The following is a 24269-nucleotide window of genomic DNA, read 5'->3' on the forward strand; positions in this document are numbered from 1 at the left end:
CTTGACTGTACCTATACCCAGTCAAGTCGCGCAAGCTAGCTATTGCAGCTTCAGTGTCGACGCCAGACCACAAAAATTAATTATGACTCAATAAATTTGTACAACTTTTATTATTATATTAAGATATAAAAAGCTTTAACAATTATAAGTTTTTTATTTTATCACAAAAACCTAAAACAACGCAAGTCTAGCGCTGGCACTTGGGTAGAGCACTATAATAATAATAAAGCCATTTATTTCCGATTTAACACTTATAGAATATCCCTTAAATCGGTGTGCCTTCTGGCCTATCCTCCAACAATCTCCACTCTGCTCTGTCATCCGCAACTCTGGTCCACTGTGGCCCCAGGGTTACTACGAAACTCAAAGTTCTTGTGCGGTCCCTCTGACACTTATACTATTTAATATGAGAGCGAGAGGGATGGTACGATACGAACTTCGAGTTTCGTAGTAGCCCTGCAGATAGCAAGGGGCGCCAATGGCACCACTTTCCAGTTGCCAGTGCAAAATATGATGGCGCATTTTGAGCGTCCTTTAAGCCTTTACACACTTACAAACGGGATTTAATGTAACCCTGACTCCCTATTTCTTATCCAAAAGGTCGACATAAGCGCAGTCAATCAGATCCTCTTGAGCCACTCCAAGTTTCTCTTGCAAGTCCCGAGCTATGGCCTGTCCTTCCTCCAGAGTCTGCTCCGGCCGCAGTACCACCTCCAGTTCCATGAAGCGGCCGAGGTCTTGTACTGTGTCGATGTGAACTCTGGTCTGACCAACCATGTAGAGAAGTCTGTAAATATAATTAGACATTAAAGAGAGGATTTGTGGAGCTAAACTTAAGTTTTAGTAAAAGTGACAGGTATTAAGGCTCCGTTTCTACCAAAGATGTGCGAGGATGTGTTGTGAGCAGGGAGCGTAATTTTCATGTCATTTTTTGACCTGTCATAGTGACTTCTCACTTATCGAGTTCCAATAGACATAGGTACATATATCGACTCACAAATGCCATGAAAATTCCGCCCTCTGGTTGTGAGGAATGCGTTTTTCATGAACCAATATAAACACTTTATTTACTTAACAAGTCTACTCGTGACCACGGCAACTGTAACGTTGCCGAAACGTCGAGGTAAATATTACTTGTGTAATAATAGCGTGATAAGTCCCGTTTATGGTATTTTGACTTTATTTACTTATCCTCTCACAGCACATCTCTGGTGAAAACGGAGCCTTAACATGGGATGGTAGTGGAATGGTAATGACAGTTTACCAAGCAGTCAAAATGCTTGAATATTCACTTTACCCACAACCGGATAAATCAAGTAAATTATTGAATGAGGCATTACTCTGCAGATGAACTAAAACTATTACTTTGCTCACCTGCAACCTTATAATAGCTATGTTTATGCAAGAAATGTGTGTTCACGCAGTTCCTCCACCTCCACACTGTAAGAACACACAAATCATCACATAAACCCATCCATCTATGTAATTGCCATGAGGGTTTGCATTATCAAGTTGTGCATTGTCATTCCTTCTAAATTGGCAAATTCGAGGTTGTACACTCAGGCCCATCTTCCCCACTGGGCACGTGCCCAGGGCCCCCTAGTCCCTACTCCATTACCAAACGATAACCAATAGCTAAAATAGTGCTTTATTATGGTAATAGGGGCCCCATTATCCTAATGTGCCCAGGGCCTCTAATAGGTGAAAGACGGCCCTGTGTACATTAACCGCACCTCAAGTACTTAAATTGACTGACCTTTCCTTCACAACGCGTCCTCGCGTTCCTAAACATTTTCTGAGCATACCGTCCAACGCTACAGCTTTTTTCGCCTCTCCCACCGAAAATTCTAGCAAGTCATAATCGCTTAGCTTCGGGCCACCTTCATCATCGCGATCATATCGCACCAGCGTTGCTGAGCTATCCGCATAGAAACGCATCTTCAAACGCCCCTCGTTAACGTTGTAGAATGAATCATCTTGCTTAATGATAGTGCCTTCGGATTGACTTAGTTCTGCTGCCACCTTGCAGATCTTTTCGTAATCAGTTATCCTGGCTTTTATCTCGACGTTACGCATTGTTACTATTTGGAGAACTTTGCTTATTATGAGAATTAAAAAATTTAAATAAATATACGTATTATTTACTAAATAAAAGTCACAGTCAAACTGTAACTGGCAGTCACCAGTCAAACATCGACGACAGTTGATTGATTGAAGTTGAAGTGTCAGTCATTTGTTGCGTTCGCGCCAAAAACCAAAGACAAACTTGGTTTTCTTTCAAGAAGCATAATATACTACTCAAAAGAATATAAGGCCACTTGAATTTCACCGGTAAACTGAAATCAAAAATATGTTTGCGTTTTTAATTGAATACATTTAATTGGATGAAAAGTACTTGTACTGTGGTATGTTGTATTTAATAACACCATTCAGTTTGAAGAATTATATTTATTAGTATTTTCGTTTCGTTTCACTCATAAAGTTCACGTGGCCCTTATTTTCTTTTGTACAGTATACACTAGAGAGAGATATTCTAGCTTCAAAATTGGTTTGACGCGTCTGTGGCGGATGCGCAAGCCGCGCGAGCCAGAAAAAAAAAACATTGGTTTGAGTTTGAAGTACGTTGAAATATAGGCTTCTCAGGATCACTGAGAGCAAACAGTATTACCATCACATCCACATCTTGTGAAACTATTATTGGTAAGTGTTTTTTAGACTGTTCTATGTTTTCACAAAAACCCTTCAAGTATATCTCGCAAAATATTGATTCTATACTATAGTATGGGTATGTGTCATTCGATTCAGCGTAAAAAAAGAAAATGACACCTTACTTGCCTAGTTTGTAAAATTTGCATTTTTTAAGCGTAGCCCCCTGCCCATATCCCCTGGGAGGAGGTAGGACGTCTAAATTTTGGTAGGACTCGACAGATTCTCATTTCTGGTGCCAAGATAAAGTTATAAACAAAGTTTCATTCATGTACATATTTTGCCGCCAAATTACCCCTTTTTCCTGTACTATAACGCTTTGTTCTATAAATTGAGTACTTTCGTATTTATCAATAAGTATAAGTATAAAAGGAAAATAAAATGCCGTTGTTCAGATTAAACTATTTAATTTTTCTTACATCTGCCACCAATGCTTCTTTCTGAATCTTTTGAAAAACTGAAATGCAAGACCTTAGACAGGGACGAAAAATGTAGCTCCTTTCAATGTGAAAATAACACTTTTTATTTTTGAATACAGATGGTTTTTTAGGGTCTCCCACATCTATCGACGCAGAATCGGCTTAAGATGACCAAAAAACGCTTTAAATCACAGATTGAGGGGGTCCTCAAGATACCGCTTTAGTTAAATTTTGTACTATTCAGAGTTCACCAATAAGCGATAAGGTCGGAAGTGCGAGAGACGTAACGTCATGCTGTGATTGGCTTTTTCGAGGTTGCGAGTGCAACGAACTCGTGCCATGCTAGAAAATAGTGTTGTGACATAATTAGATTCATCATCATCATAATTAGATTACTATCGACAAAATTATCGATACGAACACTTAAGTATTAGTTAGGTACTACTTACTCTTGATGGATTTTAAGAGTAGAATAATACTAGGATTGGTTATTTGGAGTATTTTTGTATTTTTTATTTCAACTCCAAATTTGTTACTTTTACGGTCATCCCGTAAAACCATATCGAAAATACAAACTCGAGACATGGATGCACAGAAAAACCAGAAAAAGAGACCAGCGCTGGGAATCGAACCCAGGTCCTCAGCATTCTGTGCTGCGTGCCATACCCCCACACTACCACTGGACAGGAGTACAGACACCAATTTCTCCTATGCACACATATCTCAGGTTGCTTTTTTGTTGCAGCACTAGCGACATCTATGTTTCGCTCTCATCGGGAGACATAACATTCTTTCGGAACTAACCGCTCACCCAGACAAGAGATGTCGCTACTAAGCAATCAAATTAAGATTGGTTATAAGACTCCAAATAACCAATCATAATTTGATTGCTTAGTTTTTTTTTTATTATTCGACTGGATGGCACACAAGCAAGTGGGACTCCTGATGGTATTTATATAACAAAATAAGAGCGTTGGCAGGTAGCATAGCAAGCACGTGAGTGGATAGTAGCCCTCTGATGGTCCCAAAAGAAGAACAGCGCCGTTCGCTAGACCGGCAATATTGCTGATTTGGGACCATTTCGTGACATACAACTGTTTTATTTTTAATATTCTTTTTCTGTTATCTTATACTTTTTTCGCTTCCGTTACCAGCGCTGAGGCTTCCGCCGCTTTATGCCGAGTAATTATCTTTCTTTCAGAACACATGGCTTTCATACATAATCCAGTTTTATTTAACAGTGTTACTTGTTTTCTTTAAAAAAAAATCACAATCTGTTACGTGCACGTTTATGTTTACTCGTCATGTGTTTTGTTTGGTGTGCCTGTGTTTTAGAAACCTAACACATCTATTATCTTAAGTGAATTCGTTTATGCTTGGTCAAACTACCACCTTGCGTAAACTGCAACTTACAAATGTCACAAGAAAATGGTTTCTCGCCCGTGTGAGTCTTTCTATGCCGAGCCAAACTATCTCTTCGTGCAAACTTTGTTTTACAAACGTCACAGGCAAAAGGTTTCTCGTTCGTGTGAGTTCGTCTATGCGCATCCAAAACACTTTTCACTTTAAACTGCAACTTACAAATGTCACAAGAGAAAGGTTTCTCGCCTGTGTGAGCTCGTTTATGCACAATCAAATTACTTCTTCGCGCGAACTGCGCCTCACACAAGTCACATGAAAAAGATTTTTCCCCATGAGTTTCCTTAACGTGTCTGGCTAAATATCTTTTCTTAAAAAAAAACTGGTCGCATATGTTGCACTTGTAAGTTCTCTTACCCATGTGCAGTTTCATGTGTTTATTCACATTCATTTTGACTGTAAACTGTTTGTTACACACACTGCAAAGGTAGGGTTTTTGAGTATATATATTGGAACATTTACCACACTTGAGCAGACCTTGTTTCTCACCTGTGTGAGAAACAACAGATTTATTCCTAGAAATATTGTCAGAATATGATGGTTCTTCTTTGCTTGCACCGTTGGACGCCGCCAGGGCTTTTTCATCCTTGTTCAGTGCACCTGCAAGAAAATATTTGGGATATTTTAGTTTTGATATGGGTGACACACATATCGTCGGCTAAACTGTTCGACGTCGTAACTCCATCAGATAAAATTTTAATTTTTAAAAGAGGCACAAAAGTCACAAAACACTTCACCACCAACAATTTTCGGTTTTATATTTTAATAGGTAGGTACTTACAATTTTTTAAACTAAATATTCCGAAAATAAATCGCACCTTTAAAATTAAACTGAAACAAACAATATTCACATCTCCAAAATAAATTTTAAATAAAACACAAAATGGTTGAATTTAAAAATGACAAAATTTCGAGTTATTTCAGTTTAATTTTAAAGGTGCGAAATATATGTATATAAAATCGTGGCAATGAGGGCTATCGTTTTTTGTCTTTCTAGATGGCGCCACTGTTGCGTGAGGTTTTAAGTTGGCTTTCAAAGTCTGTTATTACGGGCGTGAAAACAAAGTTTAGATTAAAATCATATTTATTGTTTAGGATTGTAACTTTATTTTACTTAATACTTTCGCCTGGCAACATTATCGTTTTAGATTTGAATTAAAAACGTAAAATCACTTGTCACTTCCTTTTCGAACTTTGGAAAGTCTGTCGTGTCGTATGTCGGTGCGTTGCCGCGCAAATTATATCGTACCTAGTTTTCGTGTCGTTGTCGTTTAAATATATTGAATTTTGTGTAAACTACGTGTGGACGCTCGAAGAAGGCTGATCCGTTGGAAGAAGTACTGTCCTTGCTGTATCTTGGTAGTTCTGCTGGTTAACGGTAACCTTGTCGGAGGTAAGTTCGAATGAGCCGAAGATCGAGGGAGCCTGCGCCAGCTACTACAGCTAAGATCTGCACCATCATCAGCAGACGTCTCGGTGAGTACTTCAACCACAGGTCTCAGCCTTTATCCAGTTATTTGCCACACTGTAGTTTGTATTTCTCGTCCTACAGTCCACTTAATTAAACCCCAAACATTTTGGTCCATCGACCCGCATCATTTGTAAAGTGATCGTGGATATTTTCGTATTTAAAATCAATTTTCGTGATAATTTGTTCGTTATAAAATTAATAAAATCATTCGAGGGTAAGAATAGAACACACTTGGCTTGGGCGTTTTTCTATCTGTTAAACCAACGTTTAGTTCATAGACTAATATTTTGTGTCGAAGTAGGTTGGTTTCGGAACGTAATTGTCATAGCAGTTTTTGTACTCTGCGGTTATTTATACGTAGTGGAGTGTGAATATACTCTGTGATTAATTCATTGTTGTCAATGTCAAATTAAAATAATAACCTCTCGTTTGTTTGCATACGTTTGCTATTTATTATTGACTTAAATCATTGTGAATAGACATGGAAGGCAGTGATAATGCTTGCGAAGTTGGCGACAAGAACCGTGTTGGTCGGGACTATGCGTATGTGAGAATCGAATATATACAGAACTCCGACCTGCAAGGTTATTGTCTGCAAGATGTAAACAAAATCGAAGATGAGTTTCATGCTTTCCAGGTTTTATTGCTCTCTTCGCTATCGAAGGCGGAAAGGGCGAGTGAATTAAATGTTTCTTCACAATTTGAGAAAATAGTTAAATCCATTAAATTACGTTTCGCAGAGAAAAATGAACAAAAGTCCTCGTTACCTAGTAATTCGACTAGTACAAGTGTTAAGTTACCTAAAATAAACATTGTTCCCTTTGATTCAAAAATTGAGCATTGGGTGTCGTTCATACAAATATTTGATTCACTGATTCATAGTAAAAATATCCCAGCAGTGGAAAAGCTGCATTATCTTTTATCGAGTGTTAGTGGACATGCTTTTGACTTAATTAAAAATTATCCATTGTGCGATGAAAGTTACTTAATAGCTTATAACACGTTAAAAGCCCACTATGAAAAAAAAAGAGTTATCGCTACTATCTTTTATGAGAAACTTTTGAACTGTGAATCTGTGAAATCAAAAAATGCTTCGGAATTAAATAAAGTTTGTCGAATATTTAAAGAAAATTTAGAAATTTTGTCGAAATATCAGTTACCTGATAAGAACTTCATGTTGTTCTATTTGTTGTGGTCCAAGTTAGATGTGGCTACAAAAGAAGCTTTCGAATTGCAACTTGAGTTGAATGCTGAGATCCCTAGCTATGATGAGTTAATGTTGTTTATTGAAAAGCGAGGCCAAGCGTTAGAAAACTCAGTTGTTAGGACAAATGTCGTTAATAGCAAGCTGGTGACTAAGTCTAAACCGTCTTTTGTCGTACCACCTGTAAGCAATTGTGCCATATGTGCAGCTTCAGGTCATAAATTAGAAAATTGTTCTAAATTTTTGGAATTGTCTCCTTTTGAGAGGTTTAATCGGGTAAAAGAGAAAAAACTTTGTATACTCTGCTGTCGTCCATCTCATACTGTTAAAAATTGTAAATCAACTGTGAATTGTAACAATTGTAGTCAGAGACACCACACATTACTGCATTTTGATAAACAGAATGAGACGGAGCCTCCTGCTGAACCACCTCAGGTGACATTGACTGTTCCAAATTCCAATACACAAGTTTTGTTCTCGACTGCTGTTGTGTTGATAAAAAATAAATTTAATAAATTGGTACCTATTCGAATGTTGATAGATAGTGCTTCTGCTTGTAACTTTGTAACTTTGAAATGTGCTCAAAGGCTTGGACTACCAATCAAACAGAGTTCACAGACGGTGAATGGAATCGGCCAAACATCGACTGGCACTCTGGGAGTTGTCGATTGTGAGATAGTCCCTTCGAATGGTGACTCCTCGTGTAAATTTTCGTTTGAAGCGCTCGTGCTTCCCAAGATTTGCTCTGATATGCCATCAGAACCTATCGATGTCTCTTCGTGGAGACATATTAAGGATTTAGATCTTGCTGATCCATCATTTTTCAAACCTGGACCTATTGATATGTTGGTTAACGTCAACCTTTTCGCTTCAGCACTTCAGCCTGGCGTAGTCAAGGGCCACGCAGGTCAGCCTATTGCTATCCGCACTGTATTCGGCTGGGTAGTGATGGGGGAGTGTTCTGTAGATGTTGCCTATTCTCGTTCTCGTTGTCGTAAGGGTTCCAGTGATGAAATCAAGAAGTGCCTTCTCGTGTCGAATGTTTCATTAGAAAACAATATTAAGCGCTTCTGGGAGTTGGAAAGCGTAGATCCTCCTAAAAATGTCGTTTTGTCGAAATTAGAATTGTCGTGTGAAAACCAAATGGAAGCTTCATATTGTCGTAATCTTGAGGGCAGGATGGTAGTACCATTAACTTTCGTTGACCCTCAGGAAAAACCCGTGTTTTCGAATTCTCGCGAGATTGCTCTCAAGCGTCTCTTCAATTTAGAGAGGAAATTCAAATTGAATCCTCAGTTTCGGACAGCTTATGTCAATTTCATGGACGATTATCTAAATTGTGGTCATATGGTAGAAGTTGATCCTCCCTTGTCGTCTGAAGGTCACTTTTATTATATTCCTCACCACGGAGTTCTGCGTCCTGACTCTGTCACCACTCCTCTGCGTACTGTTTTCGACGCAAGCGCCCAGGATCTCGCAGGAAAGGCTCTGAATGATACACTGCTGCCTGGCCCTAAATTGCAAAAAAACATATTTGATTTGTTAGTTCGTTTTCGATGGCATGCAGTAGTGTTCGCTGGAGACATCAAACAAATGTACCGTCAGTTCCTTGTCGACCTGCAGGACTGCGACTATCAGCGCATTTTGTGGCGTCCGTCACCTGACGACCCTGTAAAAGATTATCGTTTGCTTACGGTCACTTATGGTGTTTCCTGCGCTCCCTATCAGGCGCTCTGGTGCGTATCCAAATTGGCAAAGGAATTCTCGTCGTGTGCTCCTCAAGGTGCTGCCGTGCTGGCCAGAGATACATATGTGGACGACGTCGTCTCAGGTGCAGACTCTGTCGAGGATGCGTTAGTTTTACGTAGGCAGTTGGTAGAAATTTTGTCGTCTGCTCAACTCCACTTGCGTAAATGGACTTCTAATAGTCCCGATTTTCTAGAAAGCTTGCCTAGCTCGGAGCTTTATTCGGAGAAACTTCGTAACTTCGAAGACATTTATGATTTGTCGTTAAAAATTCTCGGTTTGTCGTGGCTTCCAAAGGAAGATAATTTCACATTCAAAACTTCGTTGAATGACTGTCGTTGTACGAAGCGATCGATCCTTTCAGACATCGCTCGTATTTTCGATCCTCTGGGTCTATTATCGCCTGTCGTATTTTTCGCAAAATATTTAATACAGCTTCTATGGGTGTCTGGTGTCGACTGGGATGAGGAAGTCCACATCACCATCGCTCAAGAATGGCATAGATTCAAGTCACAATTGTCGGAGCTGAGTTCTTTGTCCATTCCCCGTAGAATGATTGTATCCTTTGTGTCGTTACAGCTTCACGGTTACTGTGACGCTTCGGAGAAGGGTTACTGTGCTGTCACTTATTGTCGTGTCGTTCAAAGTGACGGTTCTGTTGTCGTGCGTCTTTGTTGCGCAAAATCGAAAGTGGCCCCACTCCGTAAGTGTTCCGTTCCGAGGTTGGAGCTATTAGCTGCTGTTTTGCTGTCAGACTTGGTCGTCTCAGTTAAGGAAGCGTTAAAGGATTTCCACACTTTCGACGATGTCCACGCCTGGTCAGACTCCAGTGTAGCTTTGACTTGGATTCGTTCGTGTCCATCAAAGTGGAAAACCTTCGTGGCTAACAGGGTTGCACATATACAGGAAAATATTCCCCCAGAAAATTGGCACCACGTTTCTGGTTCGGATAATCCAGCGGATTGCGGTTCCCGCGGTTTGTTACCCGCTGACTTAATCCAGAACACGCTATGGTGGGCGGGGCCTACCTGGCTGTCTAATCCTGAGGAGTCTTGGCCGCGATCTGAGATCTTCTTGGACCAAGCTGCTTCGAACGAGCAAAAAATCTACAGTCTTTTTACAGCTTCTAATTCGTCTTTTGTTGATAATATTTTAAATAGATTCTCGTCTTTGCAACGCATATTGCGTATTCTCGCTTATTGTTTTCGTTACCTTCATAATTTGCAAAACCCATCTTCGAAAAATCTAAACCCAAATCTGTCGTCTGAAGAAATCAACAAGGTTCTTCACTTTCTTGTCAAACATGTTCAAGAGCGAGTCTTCGCTTCAGAGCTTCGTTATTTGTCGAAGGAAAAGTCACCCCACTCGCTACCAAAACCCCTGCGCAAATTGTCACCGTTTCTGGATGAACTCGGGAGGTTAAGGGTGGGCGGTCGCCTTTCCAAAGGAAATTTATCGTTCGATGTTAAGCATCCATTGTTATTGCCTCGTGATCATAGGTTAACGACGCTGATCATTGAGGATTATCATAATCGGTTTATGCATCCTGGATTGCAAACGTTACAAAATTTATTAGCCCAAGAATTTTGGATTTTGTCGTCGAAAAGGGCTATAAATTCAGTCATTTCGTCTTGCATGAAATGTTTTCGTGCTCGCCCCAAGGTGGCATCACCTCCTATTATGGGCAATTTGCCATCGTTTCGAATAAATCAAATCAAGCCGTTCTCGTCTTCAGCGGTTGATTTCGCGGGTCCTTTCGATATTAGTTTGGCTCGTGGCCGTGGCTTACGCACTTGTAAGTCGTACATTTGCGTTTTTGTGTGTACTGCCACTAAGGCAGTGCACTTTGAGCTTGTGTCCGAGCTGACATCGGAGGCTTATCTGGCAGCTCTACGTCGTTTCATCTCGCGTCGTGGTCGTTGCTCCAGATTGATCTCAGACCAAGGTCGGAACTTTATCGGTGCATCCAATATGTTACACGACTTAATGTCTAAGGCTTCTCGTGCGGAACAAATTGATTTCGTGTTTAACCCCCTGGTAGCCCGCATTTCTCGGGTTAGCCGAGGCCGGCGTGAAGTCCATTAAGACCCATCTTTCGCGTGTAATTGGTTCACAGCGTCTTACCTTTGAGGAGTTTTACACCGTCCTAACACAAATAGAGGCGATGTTAAACTCAAGGCCTCTGTCTCCAGTCAGTTCGGATCCAAACGATTTGTCGGTTTTAACCCCCGGTCACTTTCTCACTCTGGAACCGCTCACCATACTACCAGAAGGCAGTATGGTCGATGCAAATTTAGGCCCTCTTCAGAGATGGAAGTTGTTGCAAAAGATCCATCAAGATTTCTGGCGCAAGTGGCACCTAGAATACTTGCACACATTGCAACAGCGCCATAAATGGTTCGACCACCAGAAAAATATTGTCGTCGGGACGCTCGCGCTCATTGTCAATGAGCAATGTAGCCCCATGAAGTGGAAAATTGGTCGTGTGGTACAACTCCATCCAGGCAGTGATGGTATTTGTCGTGTTGTTACCATTCGTACAGAATCTGGCGAATTTAGAAGACCAATAGTTAAGCTGTGTCCTCTACCTTTGCAAAACTAAAGATTATTAACTTATACTTACTTATCGTCTTATTCACTAGAATTATCGTAGATTTAATTCAATTATTAAGTTATTAAACTGCCCCTAGCCATAGTGAGTTCTATCTTGTCCTCGTGTGACAGAAACTCTAAAAATTTTAAGGAAAATACCTTGTATTTTGGTGGGCGGAAATGTTTAGGATTGTAACTTTATTTTTCTTAATACTTTCGCCTGGCAACATTATCGTTTTAGATTTGAATTAAAAACGTAAAATCACTTGTCACTTCCTTTTCGAACTTTGGAAAGTCTGTCGTGTCGTGTGTCGGCGCGTTGCCGCGCAAATTATATCGTACCTATTTTCGTGTCGTTGTCGTTTAAATATATTGAATTTTGTGTAAACTACGTGTGGACGCTCGAAGAAGGCTGATCCGTTGGAAGAAGTACCGTCCTTGCTGTATCTTAGTAGTTCTGCTGGTTAACGGTAACCTTGTCGGAGGTAAGTTCGAATGAGCCGAAGATCGAGGGAGCCTGCGCCAGCTACTACAGCTAAGATCTGCACCATCATCAGCAGACGTCTCGGTGAGTACTTCAACCACAGGTCTCAGCCTTTATCCAGTTATTTGCCACACTGTAGTTTGTATTTCTCGTCCTACAGTCCACTTAATTAAACCCCAAACATTTATAATACACCTTAAAACCGTACCATAAAAATATCGAGCAACCACAGTGTTGCGAAGTCCCGTTTTGCTCGGAAAAAAAGAGGACAAAATTTTCTGAAAGACAAAACTGTTTCAAAACACAGACATTAATTGCCCCGTAACGCATAATTGCCATAATTAATTTCAAATAATGCAAAATATTCTCAAATTTATTCTTATTATAAATAAACCCGCGTAGGTCACCCAAAAACTATGAGATTTGACATTTCCGAGACCTCACGCTACACTAGCGCTTCTAGCGGCGAATTCATACGCGATAGCCCTCATTGTGTATAAGTAAATGGAGTCAGGAAATTTTCTTGAAAAAACCGGCCAAGAGCGTGTCAGACACGCCCAAAATAGGGTTCGTAGCCATTACGAAAAAAATTAAGTAATATTTTTCTAAGGATTTCGAATTTTATATGGGGTCTTCCAAGTTTAGGTATATTTTACACCTTAGGCTGCTATTTACTCTTAAACTACTAATAATTCTCAAGCAAACTTAACAGTTATATCGGAAATACAAACTGAGACATGGATGCACAGAAAAACCAGAAAAGAGACCAGCGCTGGGAATCGAACCCAGGTCCTCAGCAATCCGTGCTGCGTGCTATAACCCCTACACCACCGCTGGACAGGAATCTAGACACGAATTTTTCCTATGCATACATATCTCAGGTTGCTTATTTCTACTACGCTACCGTTACCCGCTAACCGTTATAGTTTTCCTTGTAAGTTTGATATACTTACTACCGTCCTGATTTTTTTCAAATTTTCCACCTACCACTTTAGAGTTTGGGTCAATCAACTTTTTCTTGTTTGTTATTCTGTCCCGTTGTCCAAGAGACAACAGTGACAGAAGTTCTCAAAACAACTGCTTTGATATATGCGACTAATATGCTTAGGATAGTCTATAAAATAATAAGCTTGTAAGTGTTAGAGGGACCGCACGACACGAACTTCGAGTTTCGTAGTAGCCCTGCTAGCACGCGGCAGTAAGGGTCAAAGACCTTTACAGACTGCAATGCAGGATAATGAATAGATTTCTTTTCTCTGAATGGCAACACTGGCATAGATAATAGATCGCTCGTTTTAGGCTCGAAATTCGAACTTGTGATTTTATTTTGCTTAATATACAAAATGTACACACCCAATATCATATTTTCTCAAGTTTTTCGCGATTCCCAGGGTCAAAGAATCGAATTGCTTTATGCCATTGAAAACAAATGGCACATGCGTCTTTTTTCCGTATGACGGCAGAATATCCCAAAAAAATTTGACGGTCCATGTGCCAAACACACTATATATTTTGAAAATGGGCAACTTTTTGTGAAATAGTCATATCAGAACCTACTTAATTAATAACACTTGGAAATGAATATGGTGAAACTTACTTTGCTGCTGACCAGCCAGTGGGATTGGAAAATTGCAGGAACATCTCTGACCCTGCTGTCCCTGGCGCCTCTTAGCACGGGCAGTGCGGTTAGCTGGCATGCTCTTCCGAGGCTTGCCTTTATGCAGGTCTACTGGAAGTCTCTCCAGTCTGACAAAACAGCTCCTGACTCCATACTGCTGCTCAATGCTCCTGTTGCAGCAAGGGCCATCCTCGGGGTAGGTGGTGCACATGGGTGTGAGGTCAGCATCGACTTCTACCTTTGGTCTGCATGGAGGTTCCTGCGTGCTGCTGAAACCATCTGTGAAAAAACAGATATTTGCTATGAATTTCCTCAATTCCCTGACCGAAACATATTACCATCACTATCTATTTGAAAGTGCATAGAAAACTGAGCTGATAAATCTTTTTAGGGTTCCGTACCTCAAAAGGAAAAAACGGAACCCTTATAGGATCACTTTGTTGTCCGTCTGTCTGTCTGTCAAGACCCTTTTTCTCAGGAACGCGTGGAGGTATCAAGCTGAAATTCATATCAAATACTCAGGTCTACTGCCCCTTGGAGCTGTGAAAAAATCAAACTAACCCAACGCAATCAAAAGACAGCCTTTTATGCTGCAAATTTTCGTCACTCGCAAGGGAATCAAAACCTAACCTACAAGGTACTTCCCGTGAACTCAGAATCTTGAAGTTGGTACGAAGCAACGTCTTATAGCACAGCACAGATAAAAGAAAAATTGCGAAAAGCATAAATTTTTAGTTATATCTATAAATATAAAATTGTCGGGTCACAAATGTTTGTCGCCGGGGAGGCTGGCACAATTAAAAACATAATTTATGAATGACATAATTTTACTGACATAATAATATGGTAGGTATCATTTCACCAAGGGTTTTTTGTATTATGAGGATGGCCAATGAGCATGCGGGTCATCTGAAGTGAAATGATCACCACCACCCATGCCCATGAGTAACAACTACTCAAGTATACCTAGTGCCATTCACGAAGACGCGTGATTTTGACAAAATATGACTTAATTACCTACATTGTAATAAGAACCACGGCACGCGTCATCGTGAATGACTACCTATAACAGTAATCCGTTTTCATACCTACACTAAGCTTACTTTGCGTTGAAAAATTGACGTCCAGCTTTTGCACCAACTCTGGTCCAATTATCATTTCGAATTTGACTACCTGGTCGGCGTTGGCGTATAAGCCTTCTGCGTCGGCCGCCTCACTCACGCCGCACTCGCTCTCCCACTCGGGCTCCTCCTTTATCACAGGCTTGTACTCCACAGTCACGTTGTTTGCCTGCGCTGACTGTTCGGTGTCGGAGGCACGACTTCGGCAGGCGGCCGACTCCATAATCACAAGGCACGACACGACACAGAAGAACTATGTTGTTCTATGACAGTCTAGGCAAACTTCTTCATGTTTATTGTTTAGATAATAATAATTTATTTAATTTTGAATTACATTTAAATAATAAGCAACACGTTTAAGAAATTAACCTGTAAAAAGAAGAACAGCTGTAGGTATCTTTTTTACTGGCTGTAGGTATCTGTTCTGTCTATGGTATCTGTAATCACAGACAGAGTACATTGAATATATAGAAATTAGAAATAGAGTCATCAGTCAAAAGTAATGACGACAGCGCCATCTGTTTTAGCGAGAATACATCACATAACTGTTTCACATAGGCATAACTATAGCTTCGTTTAGTACATACGTACGTACGTAGTATACGATAGTATATTATTCGATCTGAACTATACGGATTGCCGTATAGTTCAGATCTAATGGGAATATTTTAGTCAGTCAGCAAAATTTTATGGACAATTCACGAAAAACGATGCGCAATAACATACCAAAGTCTGCGAACAAACTAAAATGAAATTATGGGTAGTATAGGAATAATAAATTGCTGATTTATCACTATTTCTCAGGGTTTTTGCAAAATGCTTTGTACAAACTATTCTAAATAATACAACATTTTAATGCCCAATGTTGGTGACAAATTAGCAAATAATAAAGTAAAACAGCAGATTAAAAAATCATTTCCTTCTTTTAATAAAATAAGTTTTCACCATTACATAAACATCATCACATAAACATCATCAGCATGGTCATAGTCTAATCTTTTGCCACAAAAAATCTTGATTGCCTCCTTACACCAATTAGCTAAAAACAATCTGCTGGATAAATCAAACATGAAATCAACGCTGTCCTTTTTATGCACATTACAATTTATGAAATTGTAGTCAAGTAATACATATAATAATGTTTTAATATGGTTTTTTATTTCCTTTCTCGTTGGGTCCGATTTAATAATGTTGTAGATGTCATCCTGTATGTCCGAAAAACAGGATATCAGTTCACGGGAAGGATACGAGAGACATTTCCTTGATAAATGCTCTCTTAGTTGAATGTACCTGTTGTCCTTGTTCAAATTTAAAAAAATTGTTTGCACTGGTTGCAATTTTTGAAAACACATTTTTTTGTTTTTCTTAATACTAAAAAACAGCAATAGATGGCACTACTATTAACATTTGTAAATTATAAAATGTGAATAAGCCGAATTAAGTAGAAATATTAAGATTAAAATAAAGACTAGCATATTTTATAAACACAACTTCACATCAACCTTAATTCAACACCTTAATTTGAAGATAAGAAACACCATAAAAATAATAAATTGAGAATACGAAAGTTAAGGCTACATGTGGGTACATTTCAGCTATGAGGCTTTCGTAGTGTTTTGCAATTGTGACGCTAGATGGCGAATAACCGGAATGCGCTTGCTGGGCTTGCCCCGCGCTTGCTCACATTCGTCGAAACTATTTGAGAGAAACATGCCATTCTCTTCTAATGACGTAAATAAGACAGAGACATCATGCGTATCTGTAGTCGTCTAGGCTCAGTTGGGGAGCTTGTTGGTTGTTGTCAGTGTACCGTATCCTTACTGTCTCACTAGATGGCAATACGTATCGTGTTATTTGTGTTCTCACTGGTGCCATCTATTGGAAAATCGAAGGAAAGAAAAATAGCCAGTTGAATAGCCAGTATTAGGGTGATACCATTTGCTTGTACTAGGTGGTGTCTCTGTTACATATGTACTCTGAGCCAATACCTATAGAAATCATGATATATTTATTAGTGTGGCACGCAGCACGGAATGCTGAGGACCTGGATTCGATTCCCAGCGCTGGTCTCTTTTTCTGGTTTTTCTGTGCAGCCATGTCTCAGATTGTATTTTCGACATATTTATTAGTAACAAAATAAATTATATTTACATCGATAGTAACGATACAGCTATATTTCCAAAAAATTTATTGAAATAATATGATATTACGGTAGTATACCGGACATTATAATACTCAAAAAACATAAACCATAAACATATGGTATAAACGTAGTGGTTATATTCTTTTTGATATGGTATGTGCTAGTGCTGCAATATGACGGCATAAAATTGCAGTAATATTCCCTATTCCACCGTGGTCTGAAAGGTTGGGATACGGAAAAAAAAAACAACTTAAATTAGAAGATATCCGAATTTACTGAAAAAAAGAAAATTGGATGTCGTGATTTCAGTGGCACAGCATAGTTTTGGGGGCGGTCCGTCCCGGGTGGCACTTTTAGGGGGCGGCAAATTTTGCACAATAGTCGCATCTACAATTCGGACTGATTAGAAAGAGCACGAAATTTTCCATTACTTGTTTATACTGTGACGAAATCGGAAATCTCTAAATATATTATATTCTAAACATTTTACTTATCTATCCTTGTGATACAAACTAGAATAATGTATTTCAATACGGAAATGTAAATGTTTAGATAGTTTAATGGGGGAATTTCAATATTTCAAACACCAATTGACGTTGTTTTGTTTACATTTAGTCAATTGCCTAAACCTTTCAAGTATAGTTTACTAGAATTTTTAAATTTAAATATCTAAATAAGAGGGTGGCAAAATTTTCTTCTGCCCAGGGCTTGCACCGCTTGATTTAAATATATTTCTTTTAATACCTGAAGCTAGAGTATAAACTAAAGGAGCTTTAATAAGTTTGAATGTGGTGGCAAGCGCGTTTGTCACTTTCCATATAGATCTCTTGGCACTGTATAATTCTGTCGAGTTGAAAAAAAAAAACAATATTGGTCCTAGAACTGTTTAAATTTGTATTCCAAATAAGATAAGTCGCTAAACCATTTTTGTCGTCAAATTTTTTATTGGTCGTTAAGACTTAAGCTAAAGTCGTGTTCTAGCGACAAAGTCGCTAAATTGACAACACTGAATATGATAGATATATTTTAGTACTTTTCGGATAGGATGGGTACGGTGACACATGTCATTAAGCAATTAAAGGGTTGAGACAATGTAAATTCGAATGGATTTATTGCGATTCTCGATTAAATATGCTAAGGGTGTTTAATCGATTTCACTAGTGATAGTTTATATTTCTAACTAGTTTTTGCCTGCGCGTAGCAAGTGTTTTTGCTTGTCTATAGGGATCTCACAAACCATGCGGTCTTCTTTGGCACTATATCAAAACTAATAACGGTAAAAAAATTAACATAAACCGTAATAACAAAATAACAGTTCAAAACATCAAACAATACGAAACACTCGATGCAAAGACGCATTTAGGACCTTCGCTCTCGTACTAATTGACAGATGATGCGAGTCAAACGATTTGACAAGATTGTGGAATCGATTCGGTCGATAAGCAGTCAAGCTCAATTGAAATAGAATTCCGTTTTACGCGATGAAAGTTGACGAGATCAAAATTTATCTTTTTAGTTTTAAAACATAATATTTTTTTTTTTGCTGATTTGGGACCATTTCGTGACATACAACTGTTTTTTTTTTTAAATTTTAATATTCTTTTTTTGTTATCTCATACTTTTGTCACGAATAAATGATTTCTCCCTTTCTTTCTGACCTTTCCACTCCTGGAAATGCTTTTCGCTCGGTTGCAAACCTTTCTTTTTATATTAACATACAGTTAATTTCTGTGCTTTTTCAAGTGACAGATCAAATAATTTTTCGCTTCCGTTAGCAGCGCTGAGGCTTCCGCCGCTTAACGCTTAATCTTTCTTTCAGAACACACGGCTTTCATACATAATCCAGTTTTATTAAGTGTTACTTGTTTTCTTTCATTTTTTTTCACAATCTGTTACGTGTATGTTGATGTTTACTCGTCATGTGTTTTGTTTGTGTGTGTCTGTGTTTTGAAAATTAAGTCTTATATTATCTTAAGTGAATTTGTTTATGCCTGGCCAAACTGCAACCTCGCGTAAACTGCAACTTACAAATGTCACAAGAAAATGATTTCTCGCCTGTGTGAGTCTTTCTATGCCGAGCCAAACTATCTCTTCGTGCAAACTGTGATTTACAAACGTCACAGGCAAAAGGTTTCTCGTTCGTGTGAGTTCGTCTATGCGCATCCAAAACACTTTTCACTTTAAACTGCAACTTACAAATGTCACAAGAGAAAGGTTTCTCGCCTGTGTGAGCTCGTTTATGCACAATCAAATTACTTCTTCGCGCAAACTGCGCCTCACACAAGTCACATGAAAAAGATTTTTCCCCATGAGTTTCCATAACGTGCCTGGTTAAATATCTTTTCTTAAAAAAAAACTGTTCGCATATGTTGCAATTGTAAATTCTCTTACCCATGTGCAGTTCCATGTGTTTATTCACATTCATTTTGACTGTAAACTGTTTGTTACACACACTGCAAAGGTAGGGTTTTTGAGTATATATATTGGAACATTTACCACACTTGAGCAGACCTTGTTTCTCACCTGTGTGAGAAACAACAGATTTATTCCTAGAAACATTGTCAGAATATGATGGTTCTTCTTTGCTTGCACCGTTGGACGACGCCAGGGCTTTTTCATCCTTGTTCAGTGCACCTGCAAGAAAATATTTGGGAGATTTTAGTTTTGATATGGGTGACACATATCGTCGGCTAAACTGTTAGACCTCGTAACTCCATCAGATAAAATTTTAATTTTTACATGAGGCACAAAAGACACAAAACACTTCACCACCAACCATTTTTGGTTTTATATTTTAATAGGTACTTACAATTTTTTAAACTAAATATTCCAAAAAAATAATTATATATAAAATCGTGGCAATTGTGTATAAGTAAATGGAGTCAGGCTTTTTTCTTGAAAAAACCGGCCAAGAGCGTGTCAGACACGCCCAAAATAGGGTTCCGTAGCCATTACGAAAAAAATAAGTAATATTTTTCTAAGGATTTCGTATTTTATACAGAATCTTCCAAGTTTAGGTATATTTTATACCTTAGGCTGCTATTTAAGAGTAAAACTACTAATAATTCTCAAGCAAACTTAACCGTTATAGTTTTCCTTGAAAGTTTGATACTTACTACCATCCTGAATTTTTTCAAATTTTTCCACCCACTGGTTTAGATTTAGAGAGGGGGGGACGCTCGATTTTAATTAAAATTTGCACTTTAAAGTTGAATTTTTCGCAAAAAAATCAATGAATCGAAAAATCGTCTTTGCAAACCCCTAATTTTTAAAGACCTATCCATCGATACCCCACACTAAAGGGCTGGATGAGAAAAAAAAACACCCCACTTTACGTCTATGGGAGGTACCAACCATAAAAAAAAATAAAAAAAATATTGTATCATTTTGTCGGCATAGTTCACATATCCGTAAAAAATTACAGCGTTCTAGCATTGATAGTTCCTGAGCAAAGCCGCGGACGGACGGACAGACACAGACAGACGGAGACACAGACAGACGGACAGACATACAGACCGACAGACAGACATGGCGAAACTATAACGGTTCCGTTTTTGCCATTTGGCTCCGGAACCCTAAAAAGACATCATCTGCCATTGAAAACAAATGGCACATGCGTCTTTTTTCCGTATGACGGCAGAATATCCCAAAAAAATTTGACAGTCCATGTGCCAAACACCCTGTTATATTTTTGTAATATGACAACAACTTGAAAATGGACAACTTTTTTAGAAATAGTCATATCAGACAGAACCTACTTAATTAATTACACTTGGAAATGAATATGGTGAAACTTACTTTGCCGCTGACCAGCCAGTGGGATTGGAAAATTGCAGGAACATCTCTGACCCTGCTGTCCCTGGCGCCTCTTAGCACGGGCAGTGCGGTTAGCTGGCATGCTCTTCCGAGGCTTGCCTTTGTGCAGGTCTACTGGAAGTCTCTCCAGTCTGACAAAACAGCTCCTGACTCCATACTGCTGCTCAACGCTCTTGTTGCAGCAAGGGCCATCCTCGGGGTAGGTGGTGCACTTGGGTGTGAGGTCAGCATCGACTTCTACCTTTGGTCTGCATGGAGGTTCCTGCGTGCTGCTGAAACCATCTGTGAAAAAACACAGATATTTGCTATGAATTTCTTCAATTTCCTGACCGAAACATATTACCATCACTATCTATTTCAAAGTGCATAGAAAACTGAGCTGATAAATCTTTAGGGTTCTGTACCTCAAAAGGAAAAAAACGGAACCCTTCTAGGATCATTTTGTTGTCCGTCTGTCTGTCAAGACCCTTTTTCTCAGGAATGCGTGGAAGTATAAAGCTGAAATTCATATCAAATACTCAGGTCTACTGTCCCTTGGAGCTGTGAAAAAATCAAACTAACCCAACGTAATCAAAAGACAGCCTTTTGTGCTGTAAATTTTCGACACTCGCAAGGGAATCAAAACCTAACCTACAAGGTACTTCCCGTGAACTCAGAATCTTGTGGTATGAAGCAACATCTTATATTATCTAATAATATCTTATATTAGCACAGCACAGATAAAGGAAAAATTGCGAAAAGCATACATTTTTAGTTACATCTATAAATATAAATTTGTCGGGTTACAAATGTTTGTCGCCGAACTCCTCCGAAATGGCTAGACCGATTTTTATGACATTTTTAGTGTATATTCAGTAGGTCTGGGAATAGGACATAAGCTATTTTTTATACCCCTAAATGTTAAGGGTGCCCCCCAAAATTAATACACTTATAACCTAACCAACAAAAAGTTAGAAAATCCTTGTCACTTCAAGGTTCAATATCTCAAAAACGGCTGAACCGATTTTGATGAAACATTTCTAAGAGCCGTGGCTAGAAAACCTCGTTTAAGAGCTACGGTGCCACAGACAGACACACAGTCACACACAGCGGTCAAACTTATAACACCCCTCTTTTTGCGTCGGGGGTTAAAAATTAATTCAATGGAACATAACCTGACTAGTGATGTAACATGTTGAAAAAAAAACATGAAAAAAAACTTAGTAGCCTTATTTTTTCTAACTTTGGTTTTTTTTTCAGAAATAAAATCAATAGGCAATTCATTGTTTAATTGAGGTATGTTTTCTAATTTCTTACATTTTACTAAAATAACAAATCAAATTAAAGTACTCATCATGAATCAATTAAACAAAAATTTAATCTTCCTGTGTGTCAATGTCAGTAGCCAACTACGTTCAAACAAACATAGACAAACAGGGATTTCCCATGCGCAGTTTGAATGTTGCCAATATATTCATATTAACTTGGTACTATTCAACCAATATGGTATGGTATATGTATTAATCTTTTACGGAAACTGCATTTTTAATTTTAAATTCTGTACTCTTGAAAAAAAACATGCTCCAGAAAAAAAACGTTTTTTTTTTCACAATAGAAAAAAAAGTTTTTTTGCAATACTAGACCTGACCGCACTCAAAATGCCCACACAAGTAAATCCCTGGGGAGGCTGGCACAATTTACGACATAATTTTACTGACATAATAATATGGTATCATTTCACCAAGGGTTTTTTTTATTATGAGGATGGCCAATGAGGATGCGGGTTATCTGAAGTGAAATGATCACGGTTGACACTCTTTCCCGGCCCGGATAATACCGGGATGGAAATACCGACCCTGTTTTTCTTTTAGAAGCTCCTGTCAGTTTCTATGGGCCGGTATTTTCATGTTGGTGTTATCCGGTGCTGGAAAGAGTGTCACTCATCATCAACACCACCCATGCCCATGAGTAAAACTACTCAATTATACCTAGTGCCATCCACGAAGACGCGTGATTTTGTCAAAATTTAACTTAATTACATTGTAATAAGAACCACGGCACGCGTCATCGTGAATGACTACCTATAACAGTAATCCGTTTTCATTACGTATACTAAGCTTACTTTGCGTTGAAAAAGTGACGTCCTGCTTTTGCACCAACTCTGGTCCAATTATTATTTCGATTTTGACTTGGTCGGCGTTGGCGTATAAGCCTTCTGCGTCGGCCGCCTCACTCACGCCGCACTCGCTCTCCCACTCGGGCTCCTCCTTTATCACAGGCTTGTACTCCGCAGTCACGTTGTTTACCTGCGCTGACTGTTCGGCGTCGGAGGCACGACTTCGGCAGGCGGCTGACTCCATGATCACGAGCCACGACACGACACGGAAGAACTATGTTGTTCTATGACAGTCTAGCCAAACTTCTTCATGTTTAGATAATAATAATTGATTGATTGTATGATTTGTTTATTCATACCATTATATTTAAATAATAAGCAACACGTTTAAGAAATTGACCTGTAAAGAAGAACAGCTGTAGGTATCTGTAATGTAAGTACTAAAAAAAATATGGCTCTGTCTGTCCAGTCCAGTGTTGCCACTTTGCCCAAAGAAAAAGTAGCTAAACATATGGTAAAAAGTTGCTAGTTTAAAAAAAATACTCTGTTAGAAGTGGCCAAAAGTGGCTAAACAAAAAAAAAGGCAGTTGTATATTTGTAATGTAGGGTTATTCCCACCTGTTACCACTGATACCCACGCTACGCCACTGCTTGATTTGAATATATATTTTTAATAGCTAAAGCTAGAGTATAAACTAAAGGAGCATTAATAAGTTTGAATATGGTGGCAAGCGCGTTTGTCGCTTTTCATATAGATTTCTTGGCTGGCACTGTATAATTCTGTCAAGTTGAAAAAAAAATGTATCCATTATTGGTCCTAGAAATATTTAAATTTGTATTCCAAAAGTCGCCAGATAAGTCGCTAAACCATTTTTGTCGTCAAATTTTTTATTGGTCGTTAAGACTTAAGCTAAAGTCGTGTTCTAGCGACAAAGTCGCTAAATTGACAACACTGAATATGATAGATATATTGTAGTACTTTTCGGATAGGATGGGTACGGTGACACATGTCATTAAGCAATTAAAGGGTTGAGACAATGTAAATTCGAATGGATTTATTGCGATTCTCGATTAAATATGCTAAGGGTGTTTAATCGATTTTATTAGTGATAGTTTATGTTTCTAACTAATTTTTGCCTGCGGTTTCACCCGCGTAGCGAGTGTTTTTACTAGTCTATCAGGATCTCACAAACCATGCGGTCTTCTTTGGCACTATATTAAAACTAATAACGGTAAAAATATTAACCAAAACCGTAATAACAAAATTGAATAACAAAGTAACAGTTCATAACATCAAACAATACGAAACACTCGATACAAAGACGCATTTACGGACCTTCGCTCTCGTACTAATTGACAGATGATGCGAGTCAAACGATTTGACAAGATTGTGGAATCGATTCGGTCGATAAGCTCTATTGAAACAGAGTTCCGT

The 24269-nt window shown here is 38.8% G+C and overlaps 3 protein-coding genes across 4 annotated transcripts; all 3 read right to left on the minus strand.

Annotated features, from left to right (window-relative positions):
- Nucleotides 1–91: 91 nt before the first annotated feature.
- Nucleotides 92–2212, minus strand: LOC141442794 (uncharacterized). The gene is made up of 2 exons (XM_074107915.1): nucleotides 1757–2212; nucleotides 92–787 (listed from the first exon to the last, which is right to left on the minus strand). Exons 1-2 carry the CDS (start codon nucleotides 2074–2076, stop codon nucleotides 583–585), a joined length of 525 nt encoding a protein of 174 aa, XP_073964016.1. The 5' UTR covers nucleotides 2077–2212; the 3' UTR covers nucleotides 92–582.
- A 2180-nt stretch (nucleotides 2213–4392) lies between these two features.
- LOC141442765 (uncharacterized) lies at nucleotides 4393–15173 on the minus strand. Of its 2 annotated transcripts, none has more exons than XM_074107866.1 (3): nucleotides 14763–15173; nucleotides 13639–13938; nucleotides 4393–5144 (listed from the first exon to the last, which is right to left on the minus strand). In XM_074107866.1, the coding sequence occupies exons 1-3, from the start codon at nucleotides 15001–15003 to the stop codon at nucleotides 4477–4479; spliced, it is 1209 nt and encodes a 402-aa protein (XP_073963967.1). In that variant the 5' UTR covers nucleotides 15004–15173; the 3' UTR covers nucleotides 4393–4476. The 2 variants fall into 2 exon arrangements, with proteins under 2 accessions (XP_073963967.1, XP_073963966.1); XM_074107865.1 differs by having other exon boundaries at nucleotides 14748–15173.
- Nucleotides 15174–15684: 511 nt separating this feature from the next.
- On the minus strand, nucleotides 15685–24242 carry LOC141442768 (uncharacterized). Its single transcript, XM_074107870.1, has 3 exons — nucleotides 22841–24242; nucleotides 20722–21021; nucleotides 15685–19557 (listed from the first exon to the last, which is right to left on the minus strand). Exons 1-3 carry the CDS (start codon nucleotides 23076–23078, stop codon nucleotides 18890–18892), a joined length of 1206 nt encoding a protein of 401 aa, XP_073963971.1. The 5' UTR covers nucleotides 23079–24242; the 3' UTR covers nucleotides 15685–18889.
- Between the last annotated feature and the right edge of the window lie 27 nt (nucleotides 24243–24269).

This window comes from Choristoneura fumiferana, chromosome 26 (genome assembly GCF_025370935.1).
Source record: "Choristoneura fumiferana chromosome 26, NRCan_CFum_1, whole genome shotgun sequence".
Lineage (NCBI taxonomy): Eukaryota > Metazoa > Arthropoda > Insecta > Lepidoptera > Tortricidae > Choristoneura > Choristoneura fumiferana.

Coding starts and splice junctions, on each gene's coding strand:
- LOC141442794 (XM_074107915.1), bottom strand. CDS start 2,076: ATGCGTAACGTCGAGATAAAAGCCAGGATAACTGATTACGAAAAGATC. Junction 788..1,756: donor GGACGCGTTGTGAAGGAAAG/GTCAGTCAATTT, acceptor TTATATTTACAG/ACTTCTCTACATGGTTGGTC.
- LOC141442768 (XM_074107870.1), bottom strand. CDS start 23,078: ATGGAGTCAGCCGCCTGCCGAAGTCGTGCCTCCGACGCCGAACAGTCA. Junction 21,022..22,840: donor CGTCACTTTTTCAACGCAAA/GTAAGCTTAGTA, acceptor GTTTTTTCACAG/ATGGTTTCAGCAGCACGCAG. Junction 19,558..20,721: donor ACTGGCTGGTCAGCGGCAAA/GTAAGTTTCACC, acceptor ATTTTCTTGCAG/GTGCACTGAACAAGGATGAA.
- LOC141442765 (XM_074107865.1), bottom strand. CDS start 15,003: ATGGAGTCGGCCGCCTGCCGAAGTCGTGCCTCCGACACCGAACAGTCA. Junction 13,939..14,747: donor GCAAAGTAAGCTTAGTGTAG/GTATGAAAACGG, acceptor GTTTTTTCACAG/ATGGTTTCAGCAGCACGCAG. Junction 5,145..13,638: donor ACTGGCTGGTCAGCAGCAAA/GTAAGTTTCACC, acceptor ATTTTCTTGCAG/GTGCACTGAACAAGGATGAA.